The 23603-nt window shown below is 39.9% G+C and overlaps 1 protein-coding gene across 14 annotated transcripts in view; it reads right to left on the minus strand.

Moving 5' to 3' along the window:
* Positions 1-3849: 3849 nt before the first annotated feature.
* The window catches only part of ARVCF (ARVCF delta catenin family member), a 770059-nt gene continuing 750305 nt past the window's right edge, over positions 3850-23603 (minus strand). For 13 of the 14 annotated variants that reach the window (XM_056532540.1, XM_056532522.1, XM_056532512.1 and 10 more), the window contains 5 exons: positions 22731-22821; positions 20187-20240; positions 17336-17427; positions 13140-13254; positions 3850-11913 (listed from right to left, as the gene is read on the minus strand). In XM_056532540.1, the coding sequence (XP_056388515.1) occupies positions 13153-13254; positions 17336-17427; positions 20187-20240; positions 22731-22821 (339 nt within the window). In that variant the 3' untranslated portion in view covers positions 3850-11913; positions 13140-13152. The remainder of the gene's footprint in view (positions 11914-13139; positions 13255-17335; positions 17428-20186; positions 20241-22730; positions 22822-23603) is intronic. The other variant, XM_056532559.1, reaches the window with a different exon arrangement.

Genomic DNA, 23603 nt, shown 5'->3' on the forward strand with positions numbered 1-23603 from the left:
TGATAATGGAAGTCCACAGAGGCCTCCTGCTGGTGCAGTCCAATAAACACAGGACAAGGTCACAGGCAAGATTTGGTCCAGGCATGGTTTATTAAAAACAGGTCAAACTTGTCATCTTTTCATACCTGGCGCTTAAAAAGTATTTAATCTATCCAGATTAGTAATACATCAGCATACACCCTTGGAAAAAAATAAGGAATGTGCACACTTAGATGATGTTTACCGTATTCTTTACTTTATAGCAAATACATATCGTAAATTATTTTTAAAAAGGCCAATGCCGGCTGCCATCCGGAGGGAAAATTTCAAAACCAGCTGCTGTTGTCTACCCACCGGATACGCGCCGCATCTCATTCATATAAATGTGCAGAAATCAGATAGTGACACTGGTCGACTTATTTTTGCACGGTATCCGGTTTTGTGGCCAGACTGAAAACTGTCGTATGCCACTGTTTTAAGTCCAGCAATAAAACTGATGTTGTGCTAAAATGATCCCACCATAGTCACTATCTGACTCCAGTCAGCTCATTTAAGTAAATGAGATGCGGCATGGGAAATTTCAAAACCGGCCACTGTCATATCCTAGCCGGATGGCTAAAATGTGGTGTAATCCCAGCCTAAGTCAGGTGATTCTTCACGATTAATCAATCCTCCATACTCCATCATTCTTTGTTTTAGCCCAAAGTAACACAGTTTTCTTCTGTTTAGGTGTTGGTGCTCTTTATTTACATAGTAACATAGTTCATAAGGTTGAAAAAAGACCAGAGTCCACCAAGTTCAACCTATATCCCTAATCAGTCCCTACTGAGTTAATCCAGAGGTAAAAATTCCTTCCCGACTCCAAATATGGCATCAGAATAAATCCCTGGATCAATGTTCTATCCCTATAAATCTAGTATACATAACCAGCGATGCTATTACTCTCCCAAAATGCATCCAGACCCTTTTTAATTCTTTTACAGAGTTCACCATGACCACCTCCTCTGGCAGAGAGTCCCATAGTCTCACTGCTCTTACAGTAAAGAACCCCCATCTGTGCTGGTGTAGAAACCTTCTTTCCTCTAAACGTAGAGGATGCCCCCTTGAATAAATAGATCATGGGAGAGATCTCTGTACTGTCCCCTGATATATTTATATAGAGTTATTAGGTCTCCCCTAAGCCTTCTTTTTTATAAACTAAACCCTAATTCTGATAATCTTTCTGGGTACTGTAGTCCTCCCATTCCCCGTATTACCCTGGTTGCCATCTTTGAACCCTCTCCGGCTCCACTATATCTTTCTTGTACACTGGTGCCCAGTACTGTACACAGTATTCCATGTGTGGTCTGACTAATGATTTGTACAGTGGTAGAATGATTTCCTTCTCGTGGGCATCTATGCCCCTTTTGATGCACCCCATGATTTTATTTGCCTTGGCAGCAGCTGCCCGACACTGGTCAATACAGCAAAATTTACTGTTAACTAAGACCCCTAAGTCCTTTTCCATATCGTCCCAAGTGTTCTCCCATTTAATACATAATCCCAGCCCGGGTTTTTCTTCCCCATGTGCATTACCTTACATTTATCAGTGTTGAACCTCATCTGCCACTTCCCAGCCCAAACATCCAACCTATCCAGATCTATTTATAACAGTGAATTGTCCTCTATTGTGTTAACCACTTTACAGAGTTTAGGATCATCTGCAAATATGCAAGGTCATTAATGAATATATTAAATAGAATAGGACCCAAGACTGACCCCTGTGGTACCCCACTAGTAACAGTCACCCAATCAGAATAAGTACCATTAAAGGGGTACTCCGCCCCTAGACATCTTATCCCCTATCCAAAGGATAGGGGATAAGATGTCAGATCGCCGCGGTCCCGCTGCTGGGGCACCCCGCTGTCATTACTGCACAGAGCGAGTTCGCTCCGTGCGTAATGACGGGCGATACAGGGGACGGAGCAGCGTGACTTCATGGCTCCGCCCCTCATGACATCATGATCCGCCCCCTTAATACAAGTCTATAGCAGGGGCATGACGACCGCCACGCCCCCTCCCATAGACTCGTATTGAGGGGGGCGGGCCGTGACGTCACGAGGGGCGGAGCCGTGACGTAACAATGCTCCGGCCCCTGTACCGCCCGTCATTACGTGCAGAGCGAACTCGCAGTGGCAATCCCGGGTGTCCCCAACAGCGGGTCCCCGACGATCTGATATCTTATCCCCTATCCTTTGGATAGGGTATAAGATGTCTAGGGGCGGAGTACCCCTTTAATAACCACCCTCTGTTTCCTATCACTGAGCCAGTTACTTACCCACTTACACACATCATTCTCATTCTATGTACCAATCTTTTATGTGGCACCATATCAAATACTTTGGAAAAATCCAGATATATGACATCCAGCGATTTCCCCATGTCCAGTCTGGAGCTCACCTCCTCATAAAAGCTGATCAGGTTAGTATGACAGGACCGATCCCTCATAAAGCCATGCTGAAATGGAGTCATGCATTTATTTTTATCAAGATACTACAAAATAGCATCCCTTAGCAAACCCTCAAACAATTTACATACAACAGAGGTTAAACGAACAGGCCTATTATTCCCTGGGTCACCTTTTGACCCATTTTTAAATATTGGCACCACATTTGCTACGTGCCAGTCCTGGGGAACCTTTCCTGTCACTATAGAGTCCTTGAATATTAAAAATAAGGGTCTGTCTATTACATTACTTATAGGGGTTATCCAGGAAAAAACTTTTTTATATATCAACTGTCTCCAGAAAGTTAAACAGACTTCTATTAAAAAATCTTAATCCTTTCAGTACTTATGAGCTGCTGAAATGGAGTTCTTCTTTTCTAAGTGCTCTCTGATGACACCTTTCTCGGGAAATGTCCAGAGTAGAAGCAAATCTCCATAGCAAACCTCTTCTACTCCATTCCCGAGACAAGAAGAGATGTCAGCAGAGAGCACTGTTGCCAGACAGAAAAGAACAACTAAACTTCAGCAGCCAACAATTATTGGAAGGATTAAGATTTTTTAATAGAAGTAATTTACAAATCTGTTTAACTTTCTGGAGCCAGTTGAGATATTGATATATATATAAGTTTTTTCCTGGAATACCCCTTTAATTCATTTAGAACACGGGCCATCTGGGCCTGGTGATTTGTCTATTTAGATTTTTTGTATGCGGCACTGTACTTCTTCCTGGGTTAGACAGATGAACTGTTCTGGGGGGTTTACCTTATCTCGCTGTATTTCACCTGGCATTTCATTTTCCTCGGTGAATAGAGTGGTGAAGAATTTGTTTAATATATTTGCTTTTTCCTGATCCCAGTCTATCATTTCTTCCTCTTCTTTTTTAAAGGGCCTACACTAATTTTTGACCTTTTTGCTATTTATATAGTTAAAAACGAAATAATCTTCTGCCTCTTCCAATATGTTTGGTGGCTTATAGCAAACCCCTATCAGAATTTTTTTTTAATCTCCATATATTTATACCCATAATGACTCTACATTATTGTTTCCCTCCCGTATATCCTCCCACAGTGCGGCCTTCAGACTGGACTTTACATAAAGACAAATTCCTCCCCCTTTCCGTTTTGTCCGATCCTTCCTGAATAGACGATAACCCTGTATGTTGACCGCCCAGTCATAGCTATCATCAAACCAAGTCTCTGTTATACCCACTATATCATGTCATAATTCTCCTCAGACATTATAAACTAGTTTTTCAGTTTTATTGGTCAGACTTCTGGCATTCGTCAACATGCAATTCAATGGTGTATATTTTTTTTTTCCTATGTAGCCTATCCCTATTAACTATTCTAACCCCTCCCTCCCCCCCCAGTCCCTAGTTTAAACACGCCTCCACCCTTCTAGCCATCTTCTCCCAAGCACAGCTGCACCCTCCCCATTGAGGTGCAGCTCTTCTCTATGGTAGAGCTGGTTTCCGACAGAAGTTGGCCTGGTTCTCTATGAACCCAAACCCCCTCCATCCTACATCAGCTTCTGAGCCACTTGTTTACCTCCCTAATCTCCCGCTGCCTCTCTGGTGTGGCTCATGGTACAGGTAATATTTCAGAAAATATTACCTTGGAGGTCCTTGCCTTAAGCTTGCGGCCCAAGTCCCTGAAATCATTTTTGAGGACACTCCACCTACCTCTTTGTCATTGGTGCCGATATGTACCAAGACTCTTGGGTCTTCTTCGGCCCACCCAGCAACCTGTCAACCCGATTCCTGATGTGCTGAATTCTAGCGCTAGGTAGGCAACACACTGTTTGGCGATCCCGGTCTTTGTGACAGATCACCCTGTCTGTCCCCCTAATAATAGAGTCCCCCAGTACCTGTCTGGCCTGCCCTGGACTCCTCCTTTCTGGAGTAGACACCCCCCTGGCAGTCAGAGGTAGAGTCCTGCTGCAGTACTGCTAGCTCTGAAATGGACTAGCCTCCCTGACATTTTTTCCCTCTACCTCATTTTCTAACTATAACCCAGCTAGCTGCCTGACTGTCCTGAATCTCCATCCCACTATCCTCCCCCACCTCTACCTCAGAAAGTAATTGCTCAGTGAGCAGGATACTCCTCTCCAAGTTGTCAATGCGTCTCAGTGTTGCATGTTGCTCCTCTAGATCCAGGATCTGGGCTTCCAAATTAACAACTAGCACACATCTCGCACAACAATATGCACCCTCAAACTGCTGTTCCAGGATTGCATACATCGTGCAAGATGTACACCGGACTGCATTTTCCAACATGTAGACCATCTAGTTATGGGGATTCCACAGATTAACAGCCAAAAACAGACAGTAACAATTACATTCTCAGTAGACCTTGTGAGTTTAAACTCCCTACAATGTAAGGAAAGTAACACTCACAGCTATCTCAAACTCCTGCTTTACAACTCTTTCATCTGCCTCTCTTCCAAAGCAACACTCAGACAGAGCCTTTCATACATGAAGTTTAATTCAGCTGCTTTTTCCTGTCACTTTGACAATTTCCATTGATCTACCTGTATGTATTCCTTTTATAGCCTTACCAATCTGTTTATACTCACAACAACCAATATCTTCTTTCATAGCCATTGTTGGATTTCCATCTCAAATTAATGCTATAATCCCTTTATCTTTCTTTTACTTCACAACTCTCTTGTTATCTTTCTATTTGTCAAGTCTTTCAGTAAGTTCCGTAAGAATTTCCTTTTCCCCTTTAAGTGTAGATCAATTAGAAATTTAAAGGGGTACTCCACTGGCCAGCATTGGGAACATTGAGTTCCGAGCGCTGTGTGCACACTGCGGGGGTTGGCCATGCCCCCTCGTGATGTCAGACCACGCCCCTCAATGCGAGTCTATGGGAGGGGTAGTGACGACCCCCGCAGCATGCACACTGCGTTCAGAACTAAATGTTTTGAATGTTGGCCAGTGAAGTACCCCTTTAAGATTTTTAAAGTGCATTTCTAAAATATTTTCAAACATTTCAAAATATTAACAAATGGCAATTTAGGTTTTTTCCCTCATAATTAAATTAAATAAGTCCATAATTCCATAATTTAATTCTTTACCTGATCTGGATTAAAAATGGATATGCCATTAATGAAACAACGCAAACAAATGAAATTATTTTAATAAATACAAAATTAAACATTTTGTGTCATATTTGTGGTTTGTTTATTTGCTATAAAGTAAAACAAATCTAGATGAACATACTCCAATTCCAGAATTTTTGCCAGGGATTTTTAGAATATACATTATCTTAACTCAATCTTTGATTCTGATTATATATCACTTTGGGAGAAAATAAGAAAAAACACTTTTCACCTAACCATTACTTTAAAATCAATGTTTACCTCTTAAGAATTATATTACAGTCTAAATGCAGTTCAAGAAACCCACTGGTTTAATATAATGCTGCAAAGAATGAGAGGATAATAAAACCTTCTACAGACTTCTTTTTCTTTGCTTATACCTATCATGAAAGTTTGTTTAAGGCACATGATAGCTACAAACATGTTTGCTTTGAGTTACTAATATTCTCCGGTGATCTTTCCTGGAATAAACTGTAGCTGCCAAAGTTTGGTAACAGAGAGCAAAGTCCAGAATTTCTTGCAACATTAATGCAAGAAAAAAAAAATAAGTGTACATGACCATTAGTGAACATAATAAATCAACACTTTTTCAAAGTATAAAGCCTTGGTCCCCATGGAAATCTCTGGCTCAACTAATGCAATGATAAGGTTTTTGGGTAGGGTCTTGGAATAAAGGATTGCCACGGTCTCAATGTGAGTATAACTTTATAACTTGAACCTAAGCAGCTATAAAGCCTGGGTCACATAGAAACTCAATGACCATGATCAAAGAGGAAGAGATGTACACTGCTCAAAAAAGAGAAAGGGAACACTAAGATAACATATCCTAGATCTGAATGAATGAACTAATTATAAAATAGTTTAGTCTTTACATAGTTTAATGTGCTGACAACAAAATCACACAAAAATGATCGGAAATCAAATTTATCAACCCATGGAGTTCTGGTTATGGAGTCACACTCAAAATCAAAGTGGAAAACTACACTACAGGCTGATCCAACTTTGATGTAATGTCCTTAAAACAAGTCAAAATGAGGCTCAGTAGTGTGTGGCCTCCATGTGCCCGTATGACCTCCCTACAACGCCTGGGCATGCTCCTGATGAGGTGGTGGATGGTCTCCTGAGGGATGTCCTCCAAGACCTGGACTAAAGCATCCGCCAACTCATGGACAGTCTGTGGTGCAATGAGATGTTGGTGGATGGAGCGAGACATGATGTCCTAGATTTGGATTCAGGTCAGGGGAACGGGCCGGCCAGACCATAGCATCAATGCCTTCCTCTTGCAGGAACTGCTGACACACTCCAGCCACATGAGGTCTAGCATTGTCTTGCATTTGGAGGAACCCAGGGCCGACCGCACCAGCATATGGTCTCACAAGGGGTCTGAGGATCTCATCTCTGTACCTAATGGCAGTCAGGCTACCTCAGGCAAGCACAAGGAAGGCTGTGCGGTGCCAAGAAATGCCACCCCACACCATTCCTGACCCACCACCAAACCAGTCATGCTGGAGGATGTTGCAGGCAGAAGAACGTTCTCCATGGCCTCTCCAGACTCTGTCACATGTGCTCAGTGTAAACCTGCTTTCCTCTGTGAAGAGCACAGGGAGCGAGTGGCCAATTTGCCAATCTTGGTGTTCTCTGGCTAATGCCAAACATCCTGCACGGTGTTGGGCTGTAAGCACAATCCCCCCCCCCCCTGTTGACGTCAGGCCCTCATACCAACCTCATGGAGTCTGTTTTTGACCATTTGAGTGGAAACATGCACATTTGTGGCTTACTGGAGGTCATTCTGCAGGGCTCTGGCGGTGCTCCTCCTTGCACAAAGGCAGAGGTAGCGATCCTGCTGCTGCGTTGTTGCCCTCCTCCACGTCTCCTGATGTACTGGCCTGTCTCCCGGTAGCGCCTCCATGCTCTGGACACTACGCGGACCGACACAGCAAACCTTCTTGCCAGAGCTCGCATTGATGTGCCATCCTGGATGAGCTGCACTACCTGAGCCACTTGTGTGGGTTGTAGACTCCGTCTCATGCTACTACTAGAGTGAAAGCACCACCAGCATTCAAAAGTGACCAAAACTTCAGCCAGGAAGCATAGGAACTGAGAAGTGGTCTGTGGTCACCACCTGAAAACAACTCCTTTATTGGGGGTGTTTTGATAATTGCCTATAATTTCCACCTGTTGTCTGTTCCATTTGCACAACAGCATGTGAAATTGATTGTCAATCAGTGTTACTTCCTGAGTGGACAGTGTGATTTCACAGAAGTGTGAGTGACTTGGAGTTACATTGTGTTGTTTAAGTGTTCCCTTTATTATTTTGAGCAGTGTATTCCCTAAACAGAACAGCACCTGCAGATACATGACTAATAAGAAACACTAAAATTACTTACTGGTAAAAAATATTGCAGCCACACAACCTATCTAAAAAGAAAAATATAAAAGATGGAAAATGTAAAACTTTGTACATATATTCAATGAAAACAGTAGGGCAAAATTTGGTGAAAATAGCCAGTTTTATGCTCATATGAAACCAACCTTAGGGAGTGGTTCCATGCCATTAACTGTGTGGTTTTCAACATGGAAAGCATGCCATTTTACACGTCAAAATCCAAGGTGGTTTACTTTAAGGCTATATTCACAATAATACTTTATATAATCCACAGCATATACAGCACTTGTAAATATATTCTTAAGGGAACTTGCCCACAGCAGTGTCAATATCAAACTGCTGGCAACAGGGTTGAGTCATGGAGCCTGTGCTGTGTACCTTAACAGTACCCGAGGCAAACATGTGAAAAAGTGACATGACCCTTCTTTCTTCGTGGTTCCACTCTAAAGCCACCTTCACACGGCCGAAAATGGGCGGAATGTTTGCCCGGAAAATACGGGAATCCACAGAAACATTGAACCAGTTTAATGTTTCTGTGGACACCGGAATAGGGATTTCCGTGCAGAAACATCTGCCGCAGAAATTCCGCCATGTGCACAGTGCAAAAGAATCCTACTTAAATCAATAGGACTCAATGTAGAATTTCAAAGCAGAATGTTCCTCCAGAATTCCGCAGTGTGAACATAGTCTAAAGCTGGTAACTTCGGGGCAGGACCCCACAAACTGACTGCGGTTCAGAACTGCAAATAAGTAAATGTACATACCGTGTACATACCCTAAGACTAGCATTGCGCATGTTTTCTTGTGGCAGTGTTGATGAGCCAAACTAAGTAGAAGATCCAATACAAGTATAAAGAAAAGGCCGATACTTTTATCATAAAAGGATTACTCATTTTTTTTTTCTAATTCTGCCATGTTTTTATGATTGTTCACTTATAGAGGTTAAAACTGTCTTGCAGTCTGTCATTGGGGCTTATTACACGCAGCTAGTAATATTCATCTATACACGTTAACTGTAACCACACACTTTCTAAAACCATGTTCATTTCCACCATATATTTATCTTTCGTAACGACAGCTATGCAGTCTTCGGCTGACATCACTAAACAGTTTACACTATCCACCTGTAATAAACTGTAGCTGACTAAACAGCATTGCTTTGTATTAGGCTAAAATGAAGACTCTGCACATATATAAAGGTTCTTCCTATAAAGAAAGGAAATCAGACTTCAAAAGGGAGGTGTTCAATCCTTATAATCCTAATAAATACTGTATAAAAGCCAGCCCTTTCCTGACTGTAACCTCTAGTATGTGAACTTGTAGAAATTGTACAGATGAGATTGTAGTCTAGATAAAAAATCATCAATGGATGATGTCTGGTTGCCATCTCAAGTTCATTACCACAATTGCAAGACAAATGCATAGCACCTATTGTTCAATAGCATAGCACCTATTTGTGTTCTCAAATTACTTCTTCCAATATGCATATGAGTACTATATAACCAAAGGTCTGTTGCGCTAGGCTTACTTTTTGCCCATCAGTTCTCAGGACATTGAGAATGGCACTTGTGACAAACTTAGATATAAACAAATATGTACAACGGTATGTCCCCACAAAAAGAAAAAAAAAATTAAGAACCAATTTGAATGAATTATAGTTAGCTCCTTAAACTTAAATGTATGTTTGCAGAGAACTGATCATGTGACTCCACAGACCTCATCTTTGGAGATCCTATATACCATCTACAAATGGTCATGAAAATAGCATTATACCCTCTGGCCAGGTTATTACAGGCAGCTTGTAAGATTTAACTCCTTTTGAAAGTAGTAGAGTTTTTTTTTGTTTTTTTACAACTAGATCTAACCAAATTGAAATAGTTGTTTTCTACCCTATGACCGCTTGGATAAATGGACTGAGATTGTTCAAATGTCTCTATTTGAATTCGCTAAAATCAAGAGCTCAGCAACCACATATGATAACTACCCTGCATGGCAAAGGCAGCGCAAAATCCACTGTTCACAGAAAGAATGCTAAAGATATTAACCGTCACTTAGAAAATGCTTCATCTATTATACAGATGTTAAGAATGCAGATTAGTTTTGCTCTTCAGATATATATTTACAGTGTAAGACTCAGAAATAGTTTCTAAGTCCTCTTGAAAGTATATCATTATATATCCTAAGACAATATATGAGGCTACAAAAATGTAAGTGAGATGTGTCGCTAGCATTTCACTGTGTATACAGAATCAATGATTGTTTAGTTTACGAAACCATATATAAGGACTGGGTGATACCCCGAGATGGTAACCATTCTGTAGTAGGTAGTGAAACTGTGATTCTGCATTCAGACCAGGTACACAATTTGAAGCACCAAAATCAGATAAATTGAATGCGTTCACCTCGGATCTCAGGAATCGATTTAAGAATTACAAGGGTACAGACTGACCCCATACAACTCACACTAACAGATGGCAACCGGTAGGATGATCTTGACTGCTTTTTTTTTTTTTACATCCAATAAAACATCTATGCACATTGAGTTTAGTACAGCAGGAAATATTACATTAATGTAAAAAAATCCAGTCCCATCCCTGCAAACACAAGAAAAGAATGCACACCCCACCCTTTGTAACAGATTTGTTTGAGCACCTACTGAAAATACATTAAAATTCAACAGTAAACGTAATTCCTTATTTTAATCAAAGGATTAGAATTGCAGCAATGCGATCATGGCAAAAGGTCTTAAAACAGTTGAGGTGATTGCAAGATGAGAAAAGGAAAAAGACTTCCGGAGAGTTCGTAGATGGTTGGTCGGTCCTTGAAATCTTGTTGTGAAGTGAATGAAGAGAGAAAGCACAAGATAAAAGGCAAAATGATCGTACAGCAGAATAGTCTGCACACAAATTGCAACCAGAGAGAAATGTACTGTAGCTGCAGGCTCTGGATAAAACAGCTGTAGTAATCTAAAGTTAAAATATATATATATATATATATATATATAATTTTTCTAATGTACAAACCACTGTGGACCATGTGTAAAATAACGTATGTAGGTGTATGAGCTCACACTGCATTCCAGTTAATGACATGCACATTTTGGAGTAAAAGTCCAGCAAAGGTTGAGTATTTGGCCGAACGATGCCAGTCTTTAAAACACATTCCATAGTCAGGACGCAGAGATGACTTGGGGAGAGAGCTCTATTACCGGTGTGAAAAGCCTTACATCACATTCAGATACTTTCTAAAAGGATAAAACCATCAGGGTCTACAGCACAGACGGTATCTAACAATTGTTTTTTCTCCACTTTCTCATTCCATGCAGCAACTTACATCTTATTCCACCCCGGTGAAAACCACAATCCTTATGGTATTTCCATCACTTTATAGCAAGAAAATAAAATTATATCCACCTCAGACCACAAAACATTTTTTTTTCACAGTTCAAGCGGAGGCAGCAAACAGAAAACCAAAGAAAAGGAAAAAGTGCTCAATTTAAGTCAATGCCTCAAAGTTTTGTGGCTTTTTTTTTCTTTTCGTGCAGGAATCTTGTCCAATAAAAACAATTCCCTTCTTTTCACCTTTTAGTCCTATGAGCTGCACCATCACAACTTTCCATTTTGAAAGGTGATTATTCTTCAAATGGCGCAAGGTGCAGGAAGCTTTAAAGGGAATGTTACTTTATGAATATATACTATACATATGTACTAAAAAAGATTCAGTTCTGAAGTAAAATTAAGCAACAGCGGTTTTTGGCGATGATCACATAGTTTGGTTCTCAGTCACAGCAGATGGCAGTTTTCATCCAGTCTCTTACCAAAATGGTCCTCCTGTGAAAACGTTATGGCAGTGGTGGGCAATGATATCTTCCATGTATATTAAAAATGAATGATTCTTGGTTTGGAAAAAAAATATTAACATAAAAAAATGTCTTCTCAAAAAGAATCACCACATAATTATCCCTGTAACAGAAAAAACATTATATTGGAGAGAGAACAATCAGTAGGAGGGTGGCTATGTCAAGTGGAAATTTAAATAAAAAAGCATAATAATAATAATACAAGTTGTGGCTGTAGCAAATAATTTCAACATAATAGGATGAATACTTTGGATAGATAAAATAAATACATAATACTTTGGATAGATAGAATAGTTTGGATAGAGAAAATAAGAGCAATTTGGAACTTGGCAAGTAAAATACCCAAAACTGGAGGCTGCAGAGTTATGTCATGGCAAGCTCAAGCTTTAATGGTGGCCTACTAGATGACAGCAGGTCTCAAGATTGAAGACATTCTGATAATTGAAGCATTGATAGCACACAGAACCCTATAATGGTCACCAAAAGGTGAGTTTTTAGCATTGTCTCGGAATGCACTTTAACCTTACTTGAACTACTGTCATGAGAAAACAAAAAAAAAAAAAAAAAAAAAAAAAACACAACAACTTTAGACATGTCATGCAGAACCCAACCAATACTAAATACAGCCAGGTAAACATGTTTCACTTCCCCACCCAGCACTCAATCCATCACTTTGAAGGTGACAAGATCTATAGACTATAATGGGACCAGTCTCCTGCAAGGAGCGCTGATCTGAGGATTGAAATGCGCTGCCGCACACTTCACCCGGCTATATCTAGCGATTGGTGAGGGTCTTAGTCTAAGACTCAGACCGTATACTTTCCCATAACAGTAACATTTTAAGTTTTTATGTAAAACAAATTTAGTTCTGTAAAGATTCTCTAGTATACACCTATGCATATAAAATAGATCAAGATGGGAGACTAAATAAAAGTGCTATATCAGATAAGAAATATATGGTCTCTCTTTTGATACACAAAAAATGCCACTCTTGTCCAAGAGTTGTTTCTGGTATTGCAACTAATTTTTATGTATGACATTTAGAAATATTACAAGTTGAGCTTGATATTTGTATACCAAGCTGTCCAAGGTGATTACATTACTGTCATTGCTATCACACCAAATGCAAACTAAGCAGGTTAGATAAAAAGGAACCAGAGTAAAAAGGAGATGCACATTTTAAAGCTTTCAGAAACCAATACAACTTCCTTTGGACATGCATCAAGGAGAAACAGTTCTTCTAGACTTAGTAAATTTGTAAAGAAATTATATCTTGAGTGGCAAAGTGTTACACAACCAAGATCCCACAAAGACATTGCACAGACCTACCATGCATGCAAAATTAGACCCAGGAGTCAACAGGCTGCGGTTTAGTGTCGCGTGCATCCACCAGATTGACAGTAGGCCTGTTACTCCGGGTAATGTGTTTCTTATTTGAGTCATTCTGCAGCAGCAGTAAAGGAAAGGAGAGAGCAAAACAGATATTAATGCAAGGAGAGGTGCAAAATCAGCCAAGGCTCGTCAGGAAAGGAGTTAATAGTGTGACAGGTTAAAGGAGTGGCAAACCATTAGCGAAAAGGGCAGTAATCCGACATTCTAACGTAAAAACAGAGATGCATTTTTAAATATCAAAGCAAAAGAATTACAGAGTACAGGACAAAACAACATCACACATTTGCATTTACAGCATACAATATGTGACCTTCACAAGAGTAGGCAGTTACAATAAGGATTATGCAGACTAAGTTTTCTGCCACTGGAGGCTGAAAAACCTGTAACTAATAACCCTGTACTATACACACCTGTATACATTGACACAATAATTAATCTGGTCATACATACTATGATATTTTAAATAGATGTACCAGTGCTACTAAAAACTTAAGAAGTGTTCAATAAATTTGACTGGAATAAAAAATCTTGTGGAGATCATACTCATTACGAGCAAGGATAACCAGATGTATGTGAGCCTATACACTGCCACAAACTCACACAAGTGAAATGCCAATCCTAAAATTAGGTCTGAACCAAGCTACTTCAAGCAGATAAGTGGACTTCAAGATGTTGTATGGTTTTCTGCATTTCAATCTGTATGCAGTTTGGCCAAGGACAATGGTGCAAGTTTACCAAGACTGGCATTTCTTATGCCTGCCGTACACTAGGTTTGTGCTCAAAAAACAACTTTAGGAATATGGCTGAAATTACAGAGGTACTTAAAGCTGTTTCTTGGCATGCACTTTCAATATTTTTGTGGCCATTCATTGAGATGTAGCCATTTTTGGGCTAAAGCAAAAGCTATAGCTCAACAAATGGCTCTTTCATTTTGGTTATATTTTGAGCCATTTACTGCAAAGATATGGCTGGAAACAAAATGGCCCCAGTGTGAATCCAGCCTAACTCGTAGGCTGGTTTCACACCATGTTTTCAGCCAAACGGGACCGCATACGGCTGGGGGGGCGCTAAAACCGGGCACTCCCGTTTCCCTGCAGTATGCCGCCAGTATGTATTTCATTTCAATGAGCCGACCAGAGTGAAACGCTGAATCCAGTCGCCTCATTGTTGTCCCGTATGCGGTTTTCCCAACGGACCTCTAACTTTGGTGGACCACGGTTTTAGGACCGGTAAGAAAACCACATACGGGGCAAAAAAGAGCTGACCGGAGTCAGCGTTTCACTCCGGTCAGCTCATTGATGGGGGAAATGTGCTCAGGACAAGTAGGGAGACACCTATTGGCAGCTTTTTTAAACACAAATAAAACATAGAAAACTAAATTTTTCTTAAAGTATATTAGAAAGATTCTCTTTTATTTACCATAAGGAGTGCAATAGCAAAATTTTTTTAATGAGAGTGCCCATTTAAGATCTGTTCAACAAAGACTTCTGGACTTCAAGCCCACAGACCTTTAAAGAAACAGAAACTGGCTAAACAAATAAGGACAAAATGACTTGATTGGGCTGAATAGTTTAAAAACTTGCTAACCGACTAAGAAAAGGTAAAAAAACATATGAATTTCATTAGCTTCTTTGATTTGGTTAGCAAAATATGATTTAAAAAAATATCGGGGACATTTATCATTGATGCTCAGGTAAGCGAGTTCTGTAGTCATTTTTTTTTTTGCTTTAGTTTTGCTTATGTGCGACGTGTGTTTATTACATTTTTTCCCCCACTTTTTCCCCCTAGTGTACCCATTTTTAGATTTTTTTACTTCTCATTTCAGATCCATGTACCCTGTGGACTATTTTAGATTCAGAGAAGTATGATGACCAGTGTTTTTTTGGTTTAATGTTAATAAAATGGTTAACGAGGGCTTGTGGGGGAGTGTTTTTTTTTTAGAATACATTTTTTTTAAATGTGTTTTTTTTTATTTTATTTATTTGACAAGCTTAGTAGTAGAAGCAGTCTTCTAGATAGAGTCCATTACTAAGCCGGGCTTAGCGTTAGCCACAAAAACAGCTAGCGCTAACCCTCAATTATTACCTCCGTAACCACCACCACAGGGGTGTTGTGAAGAGTCGATATCAACAGGCCCGGAGCGTCAATGATGGCGCTCCTGGGCCAAAAAGGCAGCAACAGCCTGACGTTACCAGGGTGGGCAAGGACCATTGTTACTGGCCCTCCCCAGCTTAAATAGCTGGGGAGGGCCAGTAAAAATGGTCCTTGCCCACCCTGGTAATGTCAGGCTGTTGCTGCCTGGTTGCCATCTTGCTGAGAATGAAAAGAGGGGGAACCTCAAGTTTTTTTTGCATAAATAATTAAATATTGGAAAAAACAAAACAAAACAAACAAACACATAGGGTTCCCTTCCCTTGTACAGCCAAAAGTCACACAAAAATTAGCTTTTTTTTGCAACTTTTGTAAGCAAAAAAAGAGCTCTGAATCCCTTGATAAACGTCCCCCTATATCTTTACATATTTTTGCTTAGTTATGAAGATTATGTATGATGTTCAGATTTCAGAGCATCACCCAGTGTTTTGAGCGGCAAGTACAATATTTCAGACAATAGTCTGGAGAACAAATAAGGGAAATCTGCGAGTCTCCCACCCCACTTAGGTTATGGTACAAAACATCATGACCATCTTCAGGACGGGCAGGGACTAAATTATGCAGGTTATATGGAGCAGATGCCATACAAGTCAGACATAGAGCAACATCTGATCCCTCAGTTGTGTGGCCGGGCACAGAAATAAAGACAAGATAACAAGTTAACAGAGACCAGAGACTTTATCTTCACGCACACTGGTGCCCCATGTCACCAGGACATTGAAGTGTTAACTTGGCCAGGCAACATCCCACACGTGAATCCAATAGAGAAATTGTGGACAGTTCTTAAAGTGTACCCGTCAGAACCAACAAAAAAAACAATTTATGTGTCTAGCACCTTTATTTATTTTTATTACACTTAATTTAGCTCACTAGTCTGAATTCATCTCAAAGGGAGTGGGCGTGGCCTCACTGTACAGGTCTCCGCCCCCCTCCCTCAGTATGCTGTCTGCTCACATCTCCTCTAGCATTAGCAAAACTACAACTCCCAGCTTGTCCTGACTCACAGTAGCGGGACACAAGCTGACAGTGGGAGGATTTTTCCTCCTGTGGGCCCTGCACTCACATCTGTCAATCAAGGAAGTGTGTCCATGACATAGGTGATGACGCATGGACACAGCAGGACTAGGATGTGTCCAAGCAGGCGGGGGGGGGCAGTTGTTTGACTGGCTTTTTCAGTATGAAATACTGAAAATTTTCTAATTAAATCAATTGCAAAACTTATTGGTTTTGCATGCTTTACAACATATCAAAAGTTTTTGTATCTGACAGTACCCATTTAAGTCTGAATTGAAAAAACAGCTAGCAACTGATCTTATCTCAGCTTGGGCCTCCAATACCTATATGAGTGAACACAGCAAAGGACCACATGCCTGAATAAATTAAATCCTTGATATTTCCCAAAGAATAACTAACAAATTTTCATAGTGTTATTTGATATGTCTGAGATACAAGGAAAAACAACAATAAAAATGCTGTATTTTTTTTTTACATTTCCATTACTTCGGCTAACACTGTATATTCGCCAGATGAATACTACAGCAGGGACACCTAGTGGGTGCCCAGAAACTTACATGCTGCCCTTTTTAAAGGTGAGCTACACCATAAAATAAAGAAAAGGCACAACTATAGAAAATAATGAGAATTCAGTTATTAGAGAGGATTTGGGCCAAGAAGACAATTTTTTTCCCTGCTTTTATACAGCCAAAAGACTACAGGGGAGATTTATCAAAAGCTCTGTAGAGGCCTTTTTAAAAATAAAAGAAGCAGCAATCTGATTGGTTGCTATCGGCAACATGTTAACCTTTCCTCTATACATGTTTTGATACATCTCACCCTATGTCTTTATTGTTCTGAGAAGGAAAACAAATTAAATATAGATCCATTTCCACAACAGCAGCACATGTGCAGGACGACAAGTCAACCCTGCCAATTCCCAGCATGTCATTCTCACACAAGTCAATGGTATGGCTGATGAATGGTACCTTTAAGGGCTCTTTCTCTGACAGATCTCCCATGTTTTCATTGGATCTGTATTTGCGTTCTTTGTCTCTGTGATCAATAGTAGAATATCCATCTAAGGAAGAAAGATAAGTGTGCTTAGGCTTTACAGAACTGATAACTGTGGACCCAATTATTAAAATGACAGCCACATGCCTACATTAGTGTTAGATGCTACCCAGAAAGTCTAGGAAATAAATACAATAACGCTCTGTTCATGTCATAGCATCCATTTATAACTATCCACCACATCCACGGAATGACTCTAGTAACGTTGGTTTTAAAGGCCAAGCTACTCTTGCAAACATAAGGTAATCCACTCTCGTTCCCTATTCATACATGCATGATAAGGGAGGAAGATGTTGGCCACATATCAGATGACTTTTGGCACAAAGACCTAGCCTCACCTAAAACAGTATCTTAAAATTACATTGAGCTTACTCAATATTCTATTCTGCATAGGGCATTTTTCTCCACCACTAGACATAACAGGTTCCGACCATGATACATAATAATACATGTTAATAAACACATGCTACCACATAAGAAATAACTATACCAACAGAGAAGTCCTCCTCACAGGTTCTCAAGGTTTTGGAAAAGATGGCTGCCGCCCAGAGAAACTGTACAAAATACCTCAACTATGCATTATGAATTTCCACCCAGTCCCTAGCCCCTTCCTGAGTTTCACATCTCGTTTCCTCCACCCGCCCACAAATATATACAGTCATGGCCATAAATGTTAGCACCCCTGAATGTTTTGCAGTAACACATGTTTTGCTATACACATGTTTATTCCCTTTGTGTGTATTGGAACTAAACAAAAAAGGAAGGAAAAAAACAAATTGGACATAATGTCACACAAAACACCAAAAATGGTTTGGACAAAACCCTTTCAAAATTGTGGAAAAATAACATTGTTTCAAGCATGTGATGCTCCTTTAAACTCACCTGGGGCATGCAACAGGTGTGGACAATATAAAAATCCCACCTGAAAGCAGATAAAAAGGAGAGGAGTTCACTTAGTCTTTGCATTGTGTGCCACACAATGCATGGACAACAGAAAGAGAAGAGAACTGTCCCTTGAGGACTTGAGAACCAAAATTGTGGAATAATATCAACAATCTCAAGGTTACAAGTCCATCTCCAGAGATCTAGATTTGCCTTTGTCCACAGTGCACAACATTATCAAGAAGTCTGCAACCCATGGCACTGTAGCTAATCTCCCTGGGCGTGGACGGAAGAGAAAAATTGATGAAAGGTGTCAACGCAGGATAAACCGGATGGTGGATAAGCAGCCCCAAACAAGTTCCAAAGATATTCAAGCTGTCCTGCAGACTCAGGGAGCATCAGTGTCAGCATGAACTATCCGTCGACATTTAAATTAAATGATACGCTATAGCAGGAGACCCAGGAGGACCCCACTGCTGACACAGAGACATAAAAAAGTAAGACTACATTTTGCCAAAATGAACTTGAGTAAGCCAAAATCCTTCTGGGAAAACATCTTGTGGACAGATGAGATCAAGATAAAAAATGTTGGTAAAGCACATCATTCTACTGTTTACAGAAAATGGAATGAGGCCTACAAAGAAAAGAAATATGGTGGAGGTTCAATTATGTTTTGGGGTTGTTTTGCTGCCTCTGGCACTGGGTGCCTTGAATGTGTGCAAGGCATCATGAAATCTGAGGATTACCAACGGATTTTGGGTCACACTGTACAGCCCAGTGTCAGAAAGCTGGGTTTGCGCCCAAGATTTTGGGTCTTCCAGCAGGACAATGACCCCAAAAATACGTCAAAAAGCACTCAGAAATGGATGGCAACAAAGCGCTGCAGAGTTCTGAAGTGGCCAGAACACATGAGCACACATGAGTCCAGATCTAAATCCCATTGAACACCTGTGGAGAGATCTTAAAATTGCTGTTGGGAAAAGGCGCCATTCCAATAAGAGAGACCTGGAGCAGTTTGCAAAGGAAGAGTGGTCCAACATTCTGGCTGAGAGGTGTAAGAAGCTTATTGATGGTTATAGGAAGTGACTGATTTCAGTTATTTTTTCCAAAGGGTGTGCAATCAAATATTAAGTTAAGGGTGCAAATAATTTTGTCCAGACCATTTTTGGAGTCTGGTGTGACATTATGTCCAATTTGCTTTTTTCTTCCTTTTTTGGTTTAGAATAAACATGTGTATAGCAAAACATGTGTTACTGCAATCCTTTTCTGTGAGAAATACTTCATTTTCTTGAAAAATTTCAGGGGTGCCAACATTATATACTACTTGGTCATAGTTTTTGTTACCTACTGCTAACTAGCACATCTAATTGCAACAAACATGTGAGCGATTTCCTCAGGACTGTGCATATTAGGCTTAGGCACATGTTTAATATCCGTATGTGCAAATAATCTACTGTTTGACTGGTATAATGATACTCTGTAAAGACTTTTACAAATCTTAATCGTAACCAGTCATTTAAAAAACATTTTTGAAATTTTTGTCACAGAGACAGAAGTTTTGATCAGTCTGATCAACACCTCTGATCAGTAAAAAGCTCTTCACTCCATTATAAAAGTTTCACTGCAAGCCAGCGAATAAAGCATGCTACTGCAAGCTTCTCCCGCTCGTTCCCCTGAACAGTGGGGTTCTCAGCACAGCAGAGGCTATTTGGCTTCATAATAAGGAGCCATACAGGGTCAATGCACATAGCTCTGTGATTTGCACGAACCCTAACTCAGTTAACATAAGAACATTTTGAAGAATACATAAAGAGAAAGACGTAATGGGGAAGTCTCTTGTGCACTGTGTGTTCCTGATTGTCTTCTTTTTCATTGTTTGCTTACCAGGGCCAAGTTCCCCCATGGGGATCATGTCACGACTGCCAGACTTCTTGTTTCCTGTAATGTAGAAAGATACATATTTAATCAACCAGTACTAACTTAAAAGAAGTTCTGCACTTCTGGGCCAAAGAAGTGTAACAATACAGTGTTAAGCGTACAGCAATAAGCAAGATAATCAACTCTGGAAATGTTATATTGAATTTACAAAAATAGACTTTGAAAAACTTGAACTTAAATCCCCTGATTTAAATCCCCCCTAACCAGATACAGAAACATGAAATTACAAAATAAAACCCTATTTTCTGTACATCATTATGCTCTGTAAAAACATTTAGAGATATGCTTTACAGCCATCACATGGACATAGAAAATACGTGGCCTGAGATGATTTTATTGCACTATAGTTGGTGGTGGAGGGGCACACTCATAGACAGCGCCCCCCCCCCCCCCCCCCCCCGAATTTTCCCAGCTAGGTAAAGTATATGGTTACTCCGAATTGGCACAATAGCATGCTAGATAGTGGTTTATTGTTACACCTCTCTGGTTTGGTATCCTATACAGGGAATTATTTTCTGTGGGTGCTTTTCCTTGGGGTGTGTGATTTTCCTTGGGGGTCGGTGTATTTTAAGGGTGGGTAATTTTAATTGGGAGGGACATTTTTGTTGAAGTGTTAATCATTTTTGAGATTCAATAAAGTGTTTTTTTTGCATTTTTGGGGGGTTTCAGTGTTTTGTAGGAGTTCTATGTGCTAATTCGAATGGCACCATATAGTGTTAGCTGGATTGTAGGTTTTGATAATTACTGGAAGGTTAGGAAGTCAACACTTATACAACTTATAAGGTATATTCACACAGAGGGAATTTCATTGTGGATCAGCGTTCTTCCTGTTCCATGCTAAATGGAACAGAAATGATCCAGAATTGGCACTCACGTCCAGAGCAAATTGCATAAGCGCCATCCCATTGACAAACTGGACTTCTCTAGCGGATTCCGCCAGAAGACTGAACATGTTTGATCTTTCGCTGGAATTCAGATCTGTGTGGAAAGTTCTTTGGCATGCAATAGGTTTGTGTTTCAAGGCAGAATTCCTGGCAGACAATTCTCATGGATTCAGTCTTGCAATTTAGTAGTGTGAACATCCCATGGGGTATATTACAATTAGAGATGAGCGAACTTACAGTAAATTCGATTAATCTCGAACTTCTCGGCTCGGCAGTTGATGACTTATCCTGCATAAATGAGTTCAGCTTTCAGGTGCTCCCGTGGGCTGGAAAAGGTGGATACAGTCCTAGTAGACTTTTTCCTAGGACTGTATCCACCTTTTCCAGCCCACAGGAGCACCTGAAAGCTGAACTAATTTATGCAGCAAAAGCCATCAACTGCCGAGCCGAGAAGTTCGTGACGAATCGAATTTACTGTAAGTTCGCTCATCTCTAATTACAATGTTTCACACAAACAGAAACTAAAGATATCTTTTCTAAAGAATTATGAATAAATAAATAGCTGTTATAAGCGGTGAACTTAAAAGTGTATGCACTTAAAAACAGGTTAGTTCCACTCGCCAGCTTTCTAAAAAAAAAAAAAAAAAAACTTTAATTATGAATCTATTAAAATATTTAGAAAACATACAAAATCAAAAAAGAGAAAAAAAACAAAACACTTTTTTTTTTATCTTGTGTTTTCTAAAAATTTTAATGGATCCAAAATAAAAGTTATTTTTATGAAGGTATAATCCAGCTCACACACGAATAGGCGTCCGGACTGCTTGGACTGGTAGTGGTAAACTGATAGAGACTTTCTTTTTCTTAAAAGTGTACGTACATATTGTATTTACATGGAATGTCAGAGACAATGGTGCTGGGATCCCAACCAGGTTATAAACAAGAGGATCTATTGCTCTGCCAAGTCCAATATCTCTTTGGTCATTTACAGATTTTTTTTTCTCTAAGCTATGCAGAAAAATGGACACTGCAGGGAGATTTTTCAAAACCTGTCCAGAGGAAAAGTTGCCCAGTTGCCCAGTTGCCCATAGCCACAAGGCCTCTGCAAAATGAATAAAACCATCTGATTGATTGCTATGTGCAACTTTTCCTTTGCACAAGTTTTGATAAATTTCCCCTGCAAAGCAGCTCAACATTTTCCAGGTAGCTTTTCCTTAAAAGTCAGTGTTTCACTCTCACTAAACATGACTGGGAATGTATGCCAAGCCAGAAATCTCCCAAGAAAGTAGTATTACCCATTCGTAGACAGTTTCAGGTTTATCGCTCCATGTGAGTACAGAGCAAGTTGCTGGCTGGCTATTCATGCTCTTGACAACAATAGTGCCCTTGTACACTGAAGCCCCTTCAATTTACTGTTAATTTGGGGTTTTAACATTTTATGCTCTCTAATGTCATATACTAGATAATGTCAGAAGATTGAAAAATGTGCACTAAGTGACATACACTTTGAAAGTAAAATTAAAAAATTTCTATCAATGTCAGTCACAGAAAAATGTATAATCTATAGCTAGACCATATACATTAGTCATACTACCAAGTCTCTAACCTTGATTTTTATCCACAAGAGGAAGTGTGCTGTCATCAAATCCAGACTTTCCATTACCTTTGGATCCCTTTGGCAGTGATGAAGTGGCAGACTAAAATATATATATTGAAGGAAAAGATGATTAGAATGTATTTGTAAATAAATTATTACGCAAAATACATTGGAAGTGGCTCAACATACTGCATTACAAAGCCAAGAATGAAGTAAAACATTAAATAAAAACACAAGTTAGCCAACTACTTGCTTGCACACAACTATATATATCTCTAGACTCCACCATTAAATTTAGCTTGGTCAAATGAGCATGTTATTTCAAAGGATAAATGTTTGCCAGAACCCTTTGGCCCTGCTTATCCCATTAACAATTTATAGAAGAAAGGATTGTCCTGCGCTAGGCATGCAGGTAAAAGCTTGCTTTTAGTTGGATAATCCAACAGAAGTCACTTGACAGAGGACAATGTCAGACAGTTTATCCAAATAAAAGCAAGCTTTTACCTGCAAGCCTAGCGCTGGACAATCCTTTCTTCTATTGTTGTACAAGGCCGAGGGCGGCACCGGCGTGTCCTTGCGCAGGTGTTGCAGAGGCTCATAGGGGTAGAGAGCGGTACAAGAAATTGCTACCTAATAAAGAATTCATTTATGGAATGAAATATAGTACAATAAATCACCAAAAGACAAGAGGAACATGAGATTATCCCCAGGGGGGTGGGTGTAGTGCACGACCAAGATGGAAGAAGCCACTCATTTTATTCCCTGATAAAATGGTATGCCATGAACCTCCAAGAATCTCCATTTTTCCTATATATGTTAGCGCTTGTAGTGCCCTACTGTAATTTATGTATTCACACTTATATTCCAGACATGGCAGTGTGT

This window comes from Hyla sarda, chromosome 1, assembly GCF_029499605.1.
Source record: "Hyla sarda isolate aHylSar1 chromosome 1, aHylSar1.hap1, whole genome shotgun sequence".
Classification (NCBI taxonomy): Eukaryota; Metazoa; Chordata; class Amphibia; order Anura; family Hylidae; genus Hyla; species Hyla sarda.